Source organism: Larus michahellis, chromosome 16, assembly GCF_964199755.1.
Source record: "Larus michahellis chromosome 16, bLarMic1.1, whole genome shotgun sequence".
NCBI classification, from domain to species: Eukaryota; Metazoa; Chordata; class Aves; order Charadriiformes; family Laridae; genus Larus; species Larus michahellis.
In genome coordinates this window covers 2,426,340-2,443,818 of record NC_133911.1, presented here as the reverse complement: position 1 = coordinate 2,443,818, position 17,479 = coordinate 2,426,340, and the positions used below count along the sequence as shown (strand labels likewise).

Below are 17,479 nucleotides of genomic sequence, written 5' to 3'. Positions count from 1 at the left end.
CATGATCCTTTCGGAGAGCATCCCCGCTTGATTCTCCGGCACCGTTTGCAAACACGGCGTCGCAGCGGTTTGTACCGGAGGCACAGCTACGCTTTTACACCTCAAAAAGTATGGCTAGAAAAGCAAATTTCTGGGAAAAAAAAAAAAAAAAAAGTGGTTTTAGCCACATAATAGCTTCCGGGGTTGCACAGGGCTATGCGATGCCCGGGGCAGGGGAGCAGTTTCTGTTCCTGCTGGGTGAGGGCAGCGCTGGCAGCGGGGACGGGCAGGGGTGCCAGGTCGGATGGGGAAATGCCACGCTCCGTTTGCCATGAAAAGAAGGAAAGAAAGGGCGGCCGGGGCGGCTGCAAAGGGAAAAGGAAATTTTCTCGTTGGGGAAGGTGTAAAATGATTTGCATGAGGATGGGACTCTGCCTCCACACCGTGCTGGGGTGAAGAGCTGGTCACCCCAAAGGGAGGTGGTTTTTTGGCCGATAAATTGGGAATTTTTAGGGGGGATTATTAGCTACAAACCTGGGATAAGGGACTATAAGACTCTTTAGCAGGGGGACGGGGCCTGAAGCCCTCCAAGCAGCCTCCTTGCCTGCTGACACGCATGCGCCATGCTCCCAAAGACGGTCCGTGTCTATCCTCCACCCACCGTGGTTGTCCCCATCCCATAAAACCACAATTCCCGTAACAAGCCCATGTGCTTAAAAAAAAAAAAAAAAAAAAAAAAACACAACAAAACAAAACAAACACGTTTCAAATGACATTTTCAACCCAAGAGCCGAGGAAGAAAGGACAGGAGATGGGGAAGAGCTGCGCCCTCAGTGTTAATGCAGCTTTATTGGCAAAACCCTTTATTTTGATGCATCTCCTGATGCACCAAAGGCACCTTCATCCTCCAGTTGCAGGACCCAAGCCCGACCCCGGGTTCTTCAGGGCACCATGTGCCACCATTTGAAGGTGAAGGGCTTACGCCGGACGTTGGTGCCACAGTGGACATCGCCAGAGAGGACGTGGTAGGAGAAGTAGTCATCGATGAAGGTGCAGGTGAGGCCCAGGGGCTCCAGCAGCGCCCGCACCCGCTCCTCCAGGCAGCACTGCCCACCCACCAGTGGTCCAAAGGGCTTGGGGATGCCCAGGTGCCTGCCCAGCACCAGCATGTTCACCTGCCAGCCGGACCAAAAAATCAGTGTTTTCCACTCAAAATGTGTGTTTGCATCAAGTGTGGATGGAAAAAGAGGGGTTGGAGGGGAGAAGGTGCCGGAGGGTCTTACCATGTCTGGGAAGAGGGCATCTGCACGGGAGCCATGCATGATGAAGAGCTGGGGGATGTCGATGATGTCCTGTTCGCTCAAACCCAGCTCCTGCTTCAGGAGGTCGCGGTTCCAGTCGATGCAGCGCTGCAGAGAGGGAGGACATGGAATTGACACCCCAGGCCATCCCAGCACCCCAAATCCCATGCATGGACCCCTGTGTGCCCTATTGCACCCTGCCCAGATCCTCACCCATCCGATCCCTCTGAGCAACGTCCCGAACCCATCCCCAACCTGAGCAACCTCTTTCCTTTGGTTTTGACACTTCTGCAGTCACCTCCCAGTGGGACAATGGGCTGGGGTGACCCAGCACCCAAGGGTGCCTGGCTCCTTCACGGTTGGTCTTCTTGCCCGTCTGCTTTCACGCTGCACAGTGCGACTTGTACCACAGTTTCTTGCTCTTTCCCAGGATCTCTAAAAACACTCCCTGCACCCCGAAATCACCCGGCAGCGATGTGAGCAAACCCACCCAAATCCATGGGTGCAAAGACCCACCTGCACGTGCCTGTTGTCGTTCCTCAGCGACTCATCCGCCAGGATCTCATCGATGCTTCTCCTCTCAGTGCTCTTCAGCCCTGTGTGGGGACCAGAGCAGACCGGTAAGGGACACCAGTAACAGATGCCAGTGGTCCCCACCAGGCCGCAGGGATGCCCTCGCCTGCTCCCTTACCAACGAGCTGCGTGGCTTCACCGTGGCCCTGCTTCTGCTTCTCCTTGAAGAGCTTGTAGCAGGCATTGGGGCTGGCCAAGAGGAGCCGGAAACCCTGCGGGAGAGAGCCAAGGGCTTCAGGCTTTGCTGCTGGTGGAATATTTTATTCCCACCCTCCTGCCGAGAGACACCACGCTGACTCCAAACCCAGCCCCAGGTGTTGCAGGTTGTACGGGATGCCACCATCACAGGTTGTACGGGATGCCACGATCATCACAGGGTGCACAGGATGCCACCCAGGGACTCGCCGTTTTCCAGGAAGCCACCCCAAACGCAGGTGCATCACCCAGCCACCGTGGGGAGGACAAGCAATTACAACAATTACAAAAAAGGCTTCTTTTTTTTTTTTTTTTCTTTTTGGCATTTGCAGAAGAAGCCTCGTGCAGGAGCAGGAACAACTCCAGGAACCGGTACCTTCCTATCAAAGGTGGGGACGAAGGTGAGGAATTCATCCACGTGGCCCACAGTCAGCCATTCCGAGTAAATCTCCACCGGAGCCTGCACTTTCTGGGCGTAAAGAAAATCCCTGACCGCCTTGGACATCCTCCGGCCAGAGGCCCTAGGGAGCAGACGGAGGAGAAGAAAGCGGGCGGCCATCACACCCCTCCCCAAAATTTACCCCCATCCTTCCCCCAAACGTCACACCAAGGGGAGAAGCAGCATCTGCACATCCCGTTTTAATGGGAAACACCGGGAAGAGGCTGGAAATAGTCTGAGCAATATATGTCTAGATTATATATTAATATATACAAATATGTTATATATGAATATATTTACAGTATATATTAATATATAGTATAGTAATATACATACAAAATATTATATATTACTATATCTATATTATATATAATATATACCTGTATTATATATTAAAATACATATTTTTTTTTTAATATATATATATATATATAGGCTGTATGTATCTATAGGCATCCGGCATTACATCCCCTGTTCTGTTCAGGCACCTTTGGATTTATTTTCCCCCGTCCCTGTGAATCTTAAATCCCTCCTTACGCAGCGCTTTACACAGGGGTGAAGTTTTCTTAGACAGACGGCAGCAGGCTGGGAAAACATTAATTAAACTTCTTGTAATAAGGGATAATTACGGTCCCAGCGAGGCTGGGAAAATGCCATTTACCCGCCGCTGTAACCAAAGCAAGCTCCCTGGCTTGCAGCGGGGCTGGGGTGGGAGCATCCCATTTGTTATCCCGGATCAAACCCCATCTGGATTGGTCCCCATTGTTATTTTTCCAGGAAAATAACCTCCTTTGTGGAGGATTTTGCAGGGCGCTGTTGTTCCCACGGGGCTGCCTAGCACTGCCTGCCCAGAGCAAAACAATTTCCAGTTATTCAGGATTCTACTCTTTCCTGGATTCCCCTGTTTTTCCTTTTAATAGAGGGAAAATAAAAACAAGGCGGGATGCTTACAGCACTGTAGGATCAGAGCAAAAGCACCAACAGTTTGGGAGAAGTTAAAAATCAGAGCGGTGGCAGGATTTTGTAAGGGATGAAGGAATAATGACGCACGTTGAATCCAGGATTTGATGGGAATTGGCCCCAAATTCCCATTTTGATGAGAAGTGGCCCCCAGATTTCCGCTCTGAAGGGTGCAACCTTTTCTCATGCAAGGATTTTTGGTGCTTCCCTGCATCCCGGAAGTAGGGCTTGAGCCCCACCGCGTCTCACCAAGGCAGGGAGCTGCCGATGAGGATCCGGCCCAGGGGATACTCCTTCCCTCGCACCGTCACCGGTGGGCTGACGTCCAGGTTGCCAAAGGAGTCGAGGCTGGTGACCTCTCTCCCGGGGAGCTCACGGGTCACGTAGCCAAAATCGGGCCCCTGGGGAAGAGGGGAGCGGTGATGGGGACTCCCCGGGTGGAGGTTTTGGGCAGGGAAAAGGGGGTTGGCAACGCAACAACGCACCAGGATCTTTTTAAAAGCAAAATCCTTCAAGCCTCTGTTCCTGGGTGAGTCGAAGACAACAGGGAAGGTCTTATGCGGCGCTTCCACGTAGCCAAACTCCAGCTCGTCCTGTTGTGGGAAGAAGAGGAGAGAAAGGAGGAGGAAAAAGGGGAGGAAGGAGGAGGAGGAAAACTCGTGGCGGGGTGATAGCCATCTCGGCAAGGTGTGCGGTGAAGGTGGAGCAGGAAATGGGGCAAACTTGGCAAAGCCTGGCAGTTCCCCATAAGCCCAAGGGAAGCGGTTGCCTTGCTCTCCCTGGGGGTGACACCCTATCCAGCACCGTGGCGCCTGGCGTAGGTCACCCCCGGGGAAGCAACTTGGAGCCACAACGGGCAGGGAAGCGGGAAAGGGAGAGCAGGGCTTGGGCACGCTGCAGGGAGCACACGGCACATCCAGCCCGTGCCCTCCTGTAGAGGTACTGTGGGGTCCCTCTTGCAACGGAAACTCTCTTGCAATGCCCCACAGGGTCCCCTCTTGCAACAGGGTCCCTCTTGAAATGTCTCACAGGGTCTCTCTTGCAGTGGGGACCCTCTTGCATTGCTCTGTAGGGTTCCTCTTGCAGTGGGGAGCCCCTTGCAAAGCCCCACAGGGTCCCTCTTGCAATGGGATCCCTCTTGCAATGCCCCCACAAAGTCCCTCTTGCAATGGGACCCCTCTTGCAATGTTCTATAGGGTCCCTCTTGCAGTGGAGACCCGCTGGTAAAGCCCAATGAGGCCCCTCTCGCAATGGGGCCCCTCTCACAATGCCTCCGTTAGGTCTCTCTTGTAATGGGGCCCCTCTTGCGATGTCCCATGGGGTCTCTCTTGCAACGGGGTACCTCTTGGAATGACCCCTTGGGTCTCTGGACAACGTCTGCGCTGGTTGCCACCACCAGCAGCATCTCCCCATGCTTTAGTTCACGGTTGCCTGGTTCACCTCTTAGCATCTAGGTGCTTGCCCCAGCAACTCAGCTAGTCCCTCCCAGGGGTGTCAGCAACAGGGACACACCCTACATGCCCAGGAGCCTGTAAGGGACCAGGAGAGCTGTGTATTACAAGCATCGATTGATGACCTGGATCCAGCGGTCACTGCGGGTTTCCACCTCCGAGCAGATGGTCAACTTGCAGTTGGCTTTCCTCAGCAGGACCTTCAGCCCTTCCAGAAAGGCTTCGTTGGAGTCTGGGCCCCGCTGGATGCTGGAGGGAGAGGAAGGAGCAAATGCTGCAAGGGGGGATCATGAGAAGCCCCCCCCCCCCAACTCTGCAGCACATTCCTTATTTCTAATTGCACTGGGTAATAGTCCTGCATGTAGTTAGACCCTGGAGAGGGTCCTCCGACCTTTCTCCTTGGGGTTGCAATGAGTGCAGCAGTGCCAGCAGGCTTCCCACCCAAATATTGCCTCCATTATAGCATGCATAAAGCCTGGCTCACCCTATGGCTGCTACGTAGCAAGGAAAGGTCAAAAGCTCCTCCTTGGAGAGTCACCCAAGGCAGGAGAGCAATGGGTTGACGTCCCTCCTACCTGCAGACAAAAACCTCCATAGGCTGCTGGGTGTTGGGCGTCATTATCCAGGGCGCCATGCGGAAAACCACCGTATCCGTGAAAATTGGGGTGCCTGGCAAATTCTGCGAGGGGCGAAACACCAGGGAGCGATGGTTGACACCCCACTGTTAGGGGACTTTGCAGGGGATGAGGCAAACCCCATGTACCTTATGAGGAAGCTCCAGCAAGCTGGCGCTGAAGGAAACCAACCCAGAGAAGCCCACGTCGGGGAAAGCCAACCCTTCAACGTAGAAGATGTTTTCTCCACTGCCGACATGGTCCAGCACGTAGGAGAGCTTGTCCGGCCCCAACACGGGTTTGTAGTGGGGGTGTGAGTCACTCCCTAGAGAAACACCAAAATACCCAACCCAAGACGGAGTGACCAACCTGTCCACCGGGCTGGAAGGAGGCACCAGCAAGGAGGTGGCTGATGCCAGCGCGGTTTGCAGAGGAGCGGGTGTGCCTCCTCTTCTCTGGGGAGCACACTTGATCTTCCTCATACAAAGAGGACTCTATACCCTCAGGTCCAACCCTTTCAAGGTGCGTGGCTCCAGTTAAGCATCTAATGATATGCTTGGGTTCCCTGACCTGATTTTCGGCGGGGAGCTGCTGGAGATCCAGCTGCCAGGGTGTTCAAAGGCAAAACGCGCTGCCCAACAAGATGGGCTGCTTTGGCAGCTGGGTCATTGCCCTCACTGAAACGGTGCCGGGAGCCACGCAGGGGTTATCCACCCCGTGGGAACATCAACATTTCAGCAACCCCCCTGAGAAAAGCCTTTTTTTATCCTTTCCCCTTTGATTTTTCCCATATAACCCAAATCTTCTAGAATAGCAGAGGAGCTTTGGGGATAAATGAGCGTTTCCAGCAATTGGAGGTACCCAGCCTCTAGCCGCGGTAAACAAAAAGAAATCCGGGTCCACTCGCCTCGGGGTCATGCATGGATATCTGGGAAGGAAGGAATACTCACGGATAGCATGGAAAACCCGCACTTTATCTGCATCCGACTCGGGGACGTGCAGGATCACCTGGTACTCAGCAAAGATAGCGCTGGGACCTTGAGTCCGCAGCAGCATGACGGACATGTCCTGAAGGTCTACGGAGCAGAAGAAGATGGAAAGAGGGGAGAGAGGTCTTACAAGTGGGAAACACCCCGGTGAGATCTTTTGGGTCCCCTTGCGCTGCAGATGACACCCTACCTGCAGTGGTCCGTATGTCCACCTGACCGCTGTCTGGCCCCCCTGTACCAGGGCTGTCCCGGTCGCAGTTGACCAGGAGCACAGCACCTTGCCCATTGGGACCCCACGTCCACTTGGCCTGGAGGAGAAGCACCCAAAGAGGATGGGAGTGAGATTTCCCCCATCCCAGCCTCCTCCCAAACCGGGGAAAACCCCACGACCACGCTCAGAGGACAACCCACAACATGCAGTCAAGACTGGCGGGGAGACAGCAGCGATGCTTTCAAGCCACTAAATTTCCTAACCCTCCGCTTCTAGCAGGGCCAGCAAAGACTATTTCAAACAGATCTTATCTTCTAACAAGCCAGACAGTATCTGCCAGGCCTCATCTGGACAACACTACACAGTTTCTAGGAATGCATCTCATCTCGATGTACAATTTGCGCTGCCAATTGGGCTACAGCTAATTACCCGGGTGTAAGTGCTTGGGCATATGCAGATTTGTTGCCAAAGGGGTAAATCTCTTGCTGTTTGCAAAATTTGCAGCTGACTCATTTAGTGGCACGTTTCAAGTCCAAAAAGAAAAAAAAAAAAAAAGAAAAAAAAGAAAGAAAAGAAAAGAAAGCAGAGTATTTTCTCCTATACGATCCTTGGGGCTGGACTGGAGAGGCAGGAGATTTTGGCACGGAATAAGAAAATAAAGTCTTTTCCACCTCAATTAGTACATTGAGATTTTGCCATGTTATTTTCTCTAATTCAGACACCAATTATACCATCCAAGTCCCTCTCCCTCCTGGCAGTTTTTAGGGAAGAGACTGTAAACGGCTGCACCCTGCTTTGACCCTCCATACTTTGACTCCAGCAAAGCTTCTCCTTACCTTGTCCTTCCCTCTGCTCTTCACTCTCCCATTACGGCTCAAGTCCACATCCAGGGATACCTCTGAAACATCAAGAGAGAAGGAAGCCAATAGCAGGGGAATGAGCTTTGGGTGGCATTTTGGGCTCATCCTTGGCAGTAGTCATGAGTCAGCCAACCCCAACCCCACCTTCACGCCCCAAAGCTGCTCCAGACCCAACGTCTCCAACAGAATGCCAATAGAAAAGCCAACTCGATGGCTTTTTCACGCCTTTCCCCCTTCGGTCTCCAGCTACCTTCTCCCTTCTCGGCACCCCCAGCAGGGACGTACTCACTTCAGGGCATATTTTGTGTTTTCAACAATTTCATATTGACTGTAGAGTTTTTCACAAAGCCAAAACACGGTGGAGGCATGAAAATGTTTTCACCACGGGTGAGTGGACATCTGAATAATTACTAGGCTCAATGCAGTGTTTGAGAAGGACTTTCCCTTACAGAGCTCTTCTTGGCCCAATAAAGCAACCTCATCTAAACCCCACTTAAATCTGTATTAAGCCTATCTTAATACAGAAACTCCTCCGAATCGGATATTCGGCTTGTGAAAAACACGGGCACTGAAGCAGAGATTGTCCTCCTTCACGCAGAGAGGAGGGCGTGGAAAAGCTGGAAATGGAGCTCTTAAATCTAAGCAAGAGAAGAGCATTTGTAAGGCAGAAGCCCTGCAGACAGCTGTGGCCCCAGATGGCTCCAGTGGAGACCATCAGTTATGGGACGTGGGAAACCATCAGCCTCTTCAGGTGCAATTTTTGGAAGGCATATGCATGACTTTAGGACACAGGTCTGGCTGTCATGTGAACGCTTTAGAAAATTCCAAATTTAGGGTAATTAATCCATCCAAGTGGAAGGCTCTGCATCCAGACTGGTTGTCTAGACTCCCTTTGTAGTCAGCAGAGGAAAATAGGCATTTCAAGGGAATGATTCATCTCATCCTAAACTTCTAAAATAGGTCAGACAACTGCTCTTTGGTACCTATTCCTCTCCACTAGCTGCAACAGAGGTCGAGGAGGGGGACGCCGGCCAAAGTTGGGTGAGATGGTCTCCTTCGGATCCTCTTCTGCCAACGCAATGGTCTTGGCAAGCAGAGAAGGATGCTTGGTGTATGTGTTGGGTGGGGACATGGCCCAGCCTGTGTCTTTTTTGCACCATATAAGGCAGCATAATAACATTTTAATTATTTCCCTCTTGCTTGTCAGCATCAGTCAACACCCAAACCTTCATTGCACATCACAGATGGGTAGCCCGCGCCCCCCACTTAACTCCCATCCCATGAACCCAACTAGATCTTGGCATCAGAAAGGGTTGGCCGGGTTTTGAACAAGCATTGCTGTAATACCTACCTACGCAGGTGAGGTACAACCAAGCCACCGAGAGCTCATTGCCTTCCCGTCCGTAGTATGAAATCTTAACCTGCAAAGACATCACCACATCGTGACCCAAGTCCCATGTCCCGTCATGCTGAGTAGGTCTTTCCACTCAGTGGGTTGACCAACCAACGCTATACAACAAGCTCATGGAGGGTTCATCCAAGTCATTCTCCATTAATCATAGTTCAGCCGAACCATTTCTGCCTGGACTACTTTTGCTGCCTGGCATGGAGTTTCTGACACCAGCTTTTGCAACCACTGCTGCCTCACATTTAGGGCACAAAATGTGATCATCTCATCTCCTTCTCCTTCTTAGTTTCATTTTTCATACATGATAACTTCACAATTCTTTTTTAAGTTTGAGTTTCCTCCACGGAAACAAGCCCAATGTCAGTATTACCTAGAAATGCTTGAGCCTGCCCACAATCCTCCATTCTTTCATGGAAAGTTTAACTTTTTTTTCCAGTTTCAGTGCACAAAAAGCAACTTACCTTATTGTCATTGACGGTCTTGCTGGTGACATCAATGGTCACTATAATCTCTATATCAGGATCCAGGGGCCATCTGGAGTTAATCATGGGTTTTGTCGTGGGGTTGTGGACGATGTGGACCGTAACTGCGGAGGTGGCATGGACATCAAATGACATGGCACTTTTGGGGGTAGATCTGAAACACAGAGCAGTGTGGGGTTATAGACCAAGTTGTCTCTCCTGTTCTCCTCTGTGGAGCCAAATACTTGAACCTGGAATTAAAATCCAGCCTTAACTGGGTGGAAAGGGCACCTTCAGGTGACGAAACACGTCGTCTGAATTTTATATGTATTATCTCTGTGGTGGTGTTGAGCAAGAAGAGCTCCCACTGGAGCTTTGGCACGTCCGTTCGTGGTCAAGCCTAGATTGCAAATTGCTGAAGTTTGGGCATCCAGCCTCCCTCCACAACAGCAAGAAAACCCCCAAAACTTCAGCATTCCACAACAAAACCCCGACAAAGAGCCAGGACAACTTCTGATGTCAGCCATCTGGGGAGATAGTTATCATGGGACCATCCCCTGACCCGAGAGATGCCCAAACTGGAGTAGAGCCCGAATCCCAGCATGGAGAACCCGCACCCCACCTGCATGACGTCCCTTGCCTTTGAAGTGCTGCCTACCTGCTCATTACAGGCCCAGCACCTCCATCCCAGGATCATGAGTGCTCCAACCTGTCTGCCATCGGGAGCCAGCCTCCCCAGCCACACGCAAAAAGGGACAGAGCAGTAAATTTTAACAGCGAGAATAAAACCAAAAATAAATCCCAGAAGAGATTTATTCCCAGTGCTGCTCTTGGCATGGTATCCCTGGTGCCTGCAGCAGCTTGTAAGGGGAGATTAAAGTGTCATCTCATTCGTCATTCCGTGTATTTAACATCGTGCAACATCATAAATCCACCTGCATGCTGTTGTATACCAGGACTTCTTGAATTTGGGTCTATTTGCCCTGATTTTACAGCCCTCACACCTCAGCGTCACCATCAGATTCCCACCGTGCTCCATTTTCTGCCCCAAAACGGACCAAACCGCAGTCAAACCTTGACGCATCCATCACCGAGTTCCCCCTGGCCAGTGCTCTCGGGGAACAAAATGATCCCATTTTTTTTACTTGAAAGAACATTCACCCTCTGCTTTTTTGGACCAAAGGTCAGATTTTGCTACTGAGAAGCCAAATCAGCCCATTTAGGGGCTCGAGCTCCATGTTTAAATAGGACTGAGCTCGTTTTCGGTCCAAAGCCAGGGAAAAAAAGTCAAATAATAGGTTTTATATATTCCCATCCGGCTGAGAAGAAAAAGAATACTTTTTAAGGGCAGCTAAAGCTCAATCCAAAGCCCTTCAGAGGGACGACAGCACGTCCTGGCCTGGCTCCAACACACGATCCCAATAATTGCCCCGGATGCGATCCCAACTGGCTTGTCCTGTAGTCTCTATCATTATAAACGTGATTTATTAAATAACGACAACGTAACAGCAGGGTAAATACAGCCTCGTATCTGGCCAATAAAGCAACCCCCGTATTTAATGCTGGAAAAAAAATCTCTTTTTGTGAAATCACCCATGCAAACCTGCTGGTGGATTTTTTCTGCCTGAGCCACACATTTTATTCTTTACCCCATTTTAGCTCCGACCAAGTTACTCATCTTGAATTGCTCTTGCCTAATGTTTTCACAGACAGAAATAGATCCCGCTTAGCTGGGGTGTGCATGGGCTTTGCCTGCAAATCGTCATGGCTCGGCTACGCTTCGACGCCTCACATTTGCCAGAATGACGTCCCTCCTTTGGGTGCAGCTCCGCATGGGACGTTGTCCCTTAACACAGCCCCAGCGAGATGTGTCCCCCGTGCACCGAACAAGCTCGCCAAATCCTTGGCTGAACTCATGGTGTGGGCTCAAAATGAGCTCCGATTTCCCCCCTAGCGCTCATTTCTCCTCCAAAGAAAGAGTAAAGACACTGTTGGGCTCCCCCAAAACCCATCAGCCCTATGGAAAACGATGGGGGTACCCCCCATCCCAAGCCTTACCGGCGCGTATCGAGGAAGACCTCAGTACCCAACACGCAGACGCCGTAGCTGGCGTGGCTGGTGGACATCTGCACGACGTGTCGTTGGGGCATGATGCGCCGGGGACTGCGGCTGCATGTGAAGGAAGCTGCTGCCTGGCTTTGTAGGTAAACCAGCACGACTGGATTAAAAGGCAGGGGAATTTTAACTCCTCCTTCCCTCGATGACGGGGTTTAGCCAGGGGACCCTGCCGTCTCCACCTCCACCACCCAGCAAGCTGCCGCCCCACTCGGGGAGATGGAGGCGATAAGGCAGCCCCTGGGGGGAGCCAGGCAGCTCCGGGGAGGGGACACGAGGCAAAGGGGCAGGACAGGGTGGGTGACACCCAGCCCTGCCCTGGGATGCTCGGCAGCGAGCTCTTTTGGGGCTTATTCTCACCTTTTTATTCCCTTATAGATCCATATAAGGACTCCAAAGCTTAATGCATTAAACATTTCAACTCCTCCTGTTGCGCAAAGTGGTTGTTTAGGGTTATTATAATACACAGTATCATTAAAATAAAGCATTTTCTTTAAAACAACCCAAATTTTCCATCTAGCCTCTCCACAGGTGACTCACGGCCTCGGCCACCCCACTAGGGCAATGCCCGAATAAAGCCTAACAAAAGGAAATGTTTGTCCAGGTCGGTCCTTCCCATCATAACAATTCCCGAGGAGCGCGACGGACAGAAACGGGTGCAGGGAAAACTGGTTATTTGGCACGCAGGGAAGGGGAAAACAAACAAACAACAACAAAACAAAACAAGCTTTCAATGGAAATTAAAAGTTCTCAGTGTTTCGCTTGGACCTCGCATTTCAGGGGAATTGGGGCTTTTGGGCAAGCAGCAAAAGTCTCACGGGAAACATCCCCGTGGCTGGAAGATGTCGTCTACCAGAGATAGGCATCTCTCTCCGGGCCATCCCAGGAGGCTTCACCTGCCTGCGAAGAGGGAAACCAGGTGAGGTTATTCTTGCTGAAGCCGGGAAGGAATTCTCTGTCACGCTCGGGGATGGAGGCAGCAGCTAAAATGGAGGAAAAAGGCAGCGTAGGGACAGAGAGCATGCTGGTAGCCCCGTTGCCACAAGGTTCATCCTCGTAGCCAGGGGGATGGGGCAACGTGGTCCCCATTCTCATGGCGCGTTAGCAATGCAATGGGCAGGAGAGGGCTGGAGCCAGGAAAAACTCGGTTTTACGAGCGGCAGGACCCCTTGCAAGCCAAAAAGGTCAAAGCAAGCTCAGTAGAGCTAGAAGGACCAGTCCCCACCAGTGCACTGAGCCGTGTGTCCTCAGCCGGAGGAGCAGCGACCTGCACGCACCTTCCCCTGCAAGATCAAACCAGCTGCTTTAAACATCTCCCAGCCAGTCTACATTAAAGGGCTCCTTCCGACTTTAATTGCAGCAGAAAAATAACCAACAGCACCATGTCTCGTATGCGAGCACGGCTTTAATAAGATCGTGGGAGCCTGCCGGGGCAGCCAGGATGCTCGAGTGGGAAACGCTAGCGGCACTTCCAGGCTCTCCAGGACCTCGCCTTGCTTGAGATTTTAGATAAAATCTCATTTCCCAAAACCCAGCACGAGCCAAACTCCTGATGTTCACAGACTTGTGAATTTTGTTGGTTCTCAAGCCCTCATGGGGGAACACAAGGCTTCACGCCCCGTTAAAACCCTGTGAGCTGGGGCGAAGCAGAGCTGGCGGCGGGGGCGAGGAGCTCATTGCATCCTCCCAGGAAGAGTCTGGCCACAGCAGCATCTCTACCGAAGAGAGCTGCAAGTTGGATTTCCCACTCGCAGCTGCTGGTCGCACTGGTTTGGACTGGGCACGGTGCTGAGTTTGCCGCCTGCTGTGATTTTAGCATCGCATCCTGCTTGGCTGGTTTGAACCCTGTGCCGGACAGGGAACACACCTTAATCCCCACGGGGTCAGGCTGGTACGGTCTGTAATCTGGAGGGAGGTGGAGGATGGTGGTTTCGGGCTCCCAGCAAGCACGAGGGCTTCAGCAGAGGGTTTGAGAGCATACGCTTCTCAAAATCCACCCGGGATCACACCTATCCAGAAAGGATGGAGACACAGTGCTGAAACCTCATCTTCATTTTGGATTTGGGTTTTTTCTTCGGCGAGTTTAGTCACGGCACATTTTGAGCCACCACAATCACTGCGGATGCTCGCTCAAGCCTAAAACACCTCGTCTTCGTTGGGTGGTACCTACACTCACCTCTTCTTCCTCCTCCACCTTCTATTAGCACCGACATGCCCATGCACAGGGAGAATGATGATTTTAAGTCATCTGGCCCATACAGAGCTGAGTGTTTCTTCCTAATAACACCTTGTCCGGAGAAGTTGCTATTAAGATCCCTGGTACATGACGGATGGGATCCTGCCTCTCCATCAGATTGAGTGAGCTTGGTCAGCCTTGTTTTTTGGGGCTCACTTCATCTTTTTCCCAATTTCAGCCTGTTTTTAGCCATGATGGAGCAATACCTGACCCCCTCAGTGCTCCCCCAGGAACACCACCAATGGCCCAGACCCTCTTCGGGCATTTCTTCTCGCCCATCCTGCACCACCACTCCGTCAAGGAAAGTTTGATAATCTCCCTGAGCCAATAATTACACCTTATTTATTACTCTGCATACGTAATTGCAGGCAGGAACTTTTAAGAGCCATGTCAGCCTAATTACTTGCAATAAGGCAAGGCATCAAACCAGTTATCAAGTCCTGCTCCGGTTTGCATGGGGGTTTATTTTCTTCAGGTGTGTAGCTGTAACAGCACGGCAGGAGCATCCCAGGTGGCCACCAAGTCCCTTCCTGGGGACCTGCCTTCCCCATCCTGCTTGGAAGCCAGGGAAGAAGAGCAGGAGGAGTATGGACCAGTAAAAAATGCTTTGAAAGCCAGTAAAACCCATGAGAGATTGGTCCCCATCCTGGTAAAACACCTGAGGTCAGGACTCGTCAGAGCTGGCTTAGCATCTGCCTTCTCCTGGGTGAGAAAGCACCAGAAATCCCCCTCCATCCTTCCTTCTTCCCAAAATAAAGGTGTCTGCCTGCTGAGCGACTTCATACCTGGCAATCCAAGAGCCAAGCACACCATAAAACTGCTTTTACCCCCTGGGGCTGCAGCCGTGCACGCACCCGGTGCTCATGCTCTCCTCCAGCTTTGCATGAAATTTGCTGCCCTATAAATATCTCCCCCACTGGGAGAGCAACAAAGCTACGGGTGGGCTCAGCTTCGCCCAAGCTCCTTCATCCTCACCAGTGGGTTGGTTTCGCCTCCTCGAAGCTGCCTGCCTCTTCCAAAATAAAGCCAGCGCAGGCAGGAACGGGCAGGAATGGGCAGCGCCTCGTGGCTCGATCGGGACAGGCACCTGTTTGCACCTCCTAAACGCAAAAGGTCAGCTTGAAAGGACGCCGCGAGGGGGGACATTTCCCTCCTACTCTTTGCAATAAGGCACGTGCCTGGCAGGAAGGGAGCTGCAAAACCACGCCAAAAACCCTCACCGAGCACCCATGGAGCTTAAAACCCCCTTGCACTCACCGGCTCGGTCCTCCTCGCGGAGGAGATGCTGGGCGACACGGACGTGAAAACCCTCAGGAATCAGCTCGCCGTGGTTGTTTGCAAGCTCCAGCGCTGGGATCTGTTCCCGGGTCCTCGAAATTAGGGCAGGCAGAGATCCATCGGCGGCGGGGAAGTTTATGCAGAGCAGCTCCTAATCTGGCAGATCTGATTTTTAAAAAAAACACCGGAGAACTCCTCTGACCAGATTGACTATAGCCACGAAACCACGAGCCTCCAGACATCTACATGCGTGTGTATATCCGTATCTATATATCCGTCCTGGGATGGTTTACCATGTCTGATCTCCCACCTGATAGCACAGAGCAGAGCCTGCATCGCCAATAGCACTTTCGCACCCTGAAAAATCCCATTCTTGCAGCATAAAACCAGGTTTATTCAGTAACTGGCGCGGGGATTCACGCAGGCTTTTCCTGCCCCTCGTGCGATGGGGACATACAGGTCCTCACGCTTGTCCCCAGCGCCGGCAGCAGGTACAGGAAGGATGCCTTGGATGCCTCTTGGGTGTGATTGTCCCTCTCCTTCCTCCCCAAATGCAGACATTGCAAGGGGTGGGTGCTTTGCCAAAGCCTCCCCAGGAAGGATTTCATATTATCCTCACTGCAAACATTGCTGCAGGGGCTCTGCAAAGACACCACCCCCCCCCCCCAGGCTTCCAAAGACCCCAAAAAGCTTACAAAGAACCTGCATGGCTTGGGAAGACCCCCAAGAAGCTTGGAAAGACCCCTTGGCTTTTACCCATGCCAGCACCATCACGCCAGCTGGACCATGGGGGATATAAATACATTTATATTTATATATAGATGTATAAAACAAACCCCGTAACCAGCTAGAAATACTCCTGCTGATTTCAAAAGTCACAAGTGATGCAGTGACCTTGGGGTCTTCCTGTAAGACGGGAAGGCTCTGGGGTTGGGGCGTTTTTTTTCTGGAGAAAAGGAGGATTTAAATAGCATATGTTTTCCTTACTGACAACCAAAATACCAAATCCTCGGGTGCAGGAATCGGGAAGTGAAAGCAGTAAAGGAGAAGCTGCTTTTGGCTCATTTTCTTCCGAACTGGTGCATTTACACTTCTATTTCCACAGCCCACAGGTCCCAGGAAAGCGCAAGGAGGTAAAGCCACCCCAGCCCATTCAATGCCAGCTGCTGGCTCTGCATTGGGGTAAAAAGAGGGGAAAATAAGTCTCATGCGGTGCATGAGAACAGAGCCCACTTGTGCAAGCAACATGCAGTTGGGGGTTTTTTGGGTTTTTCATTGTGTGTCCCCCCCCCCCCCCCTTTTTAAATAATTTCTCTTTCTCATTCCTCTTTCACCAGCGTTTCTTACTACCGGTGGTTTAAACAGATAAATCATGATGCTTCTCTCTCAGCAGAAGGAGCATTTTCCAGCTGCCAGAAAGCTCAGCTCCCAGGTCAGAGTGTCTCAAACAGGGGTCATTTAAACCCAAGTCCCCATAACGTTTTGCCCAGCAGCGGTGCCACCCTGACCACGATACTCTACAAAAGGCACATTCCAGGAGCAAAGTGATTTACATTTTCTTATATTCTTAGAGGAGAACATCTACAGCCTTCAATAAATCCCCTCCTCACCACAAACCTCATTTTTACATGTGCAGAAAAGCAGGAAAACTGCCTCTTTTTTTTTTTTTTCCTTTCTAGAAGTTTGTTCAGCAAGGCAAAGCCCTCGGCCGCGTTTGTTCAGGTCACAGCAAAATAAAACAAGATCTGCTTCCGATGGAAAACTGGATTTGAGCTTGTTTCCTATGCCCTGGCCACAGAGGGAAGAAAGCACTAAAAAAAAATAAAAGCCCAAAAGGGATACAAATAAGGAACATCAACCTGAACGCTTCCGCTCCTCCACTAATTGCTTGTGGCTTCCAAAATCTGGGGCAGAAGTTTGGTTTTTAACATGAATATTTACCTTGACGGTAATAAATAATGCAAACGCCTGCGTGGGCAGCAATTGCTCCCAACGTGCTCTGCTGTGGCACAGGGTGGCAAGCGGCAGGTTCACCGTGCAAAACCGCCTCTGATTTCGCCTCATTGGCAACTCGCTCCCCAATTTCTCTTTGAAAATAAGGTTAAAAAAAAATTAAAAAAAGAAAGGAGTGTCCTGCTCTAGCCTGAGGGCTGGGAAATTGTATTTCTTCCTCCCAAGAGCAGCCAGTGCTTTGCCCTAGAGAGCAGAGTGGATACCCCATGGATGCAAACACCAGCCGAAACCCAAAGCACTGCAAAATCGCCTCCATGTTGGGCTGCTCATCCCAGTTTGGGGTCAGGGAGATGCTGGACAGACAAGAGTTGGGGACAGCTGGGGGAGCTCCTTGCACAGGGCTGGGAGCCAGCTGGTCTTCAGGCCAGCTGCCCTCCCTCTCCATCCCTTCCCTCC

General features: G+C 51.5%; 1 protein-coding gene across 1 annotated transcript; it reads right to left on the bottom strand.

Moving 5' to 3' along the window:
* Positions 1 to 794: 794 nt before the first annotated feature.
* Positions 795 to 17,468, bottom strand: LOC141732210 (protein-arginine deiminase type-1-like). Its single transcript, XM_074560790.1, has 22 exons — positions 17,287 to 17,468; positions 17,012 to 17,157; positions 13,733 to 13,843; positions 13,276 to 13,401; positions 12,453 to 12,539; positions 11,917 to 11,983; positions 11,500 to 11,637; positions 9,442 to 9,616; positions 8,924 to 8,993; positions 7,549 to 7,610; positions 6,692 to 6,809; positions 6,463 to 6,588; positions 5,662 to 5,837; positions 5,474 to 5,577; positions 5,024 to 5,147; positions 3,933 to 4,040; positions 3,697 to 3,848; positions 2,425 to 2,569; positions 1,972 to 2,065; positions 1,797 to 1,876; positions 1,263 to 1,388; positions 795 to 1,154 (listed from the first exon to the last, which is right to left on the bottom strand). Exons 1-22 carry the CDS (start codon positions 17,466 to 17,468, stop codon positions 921 to 923), a joined length of 2,751 nt encoding a protein of 916 aa, XP_074416891.1. The 3' UTR covers positions 795 to 920.
* Between the last annotated feature and the right edge of the window lie 11 nt (positions 17,469 to 17,479).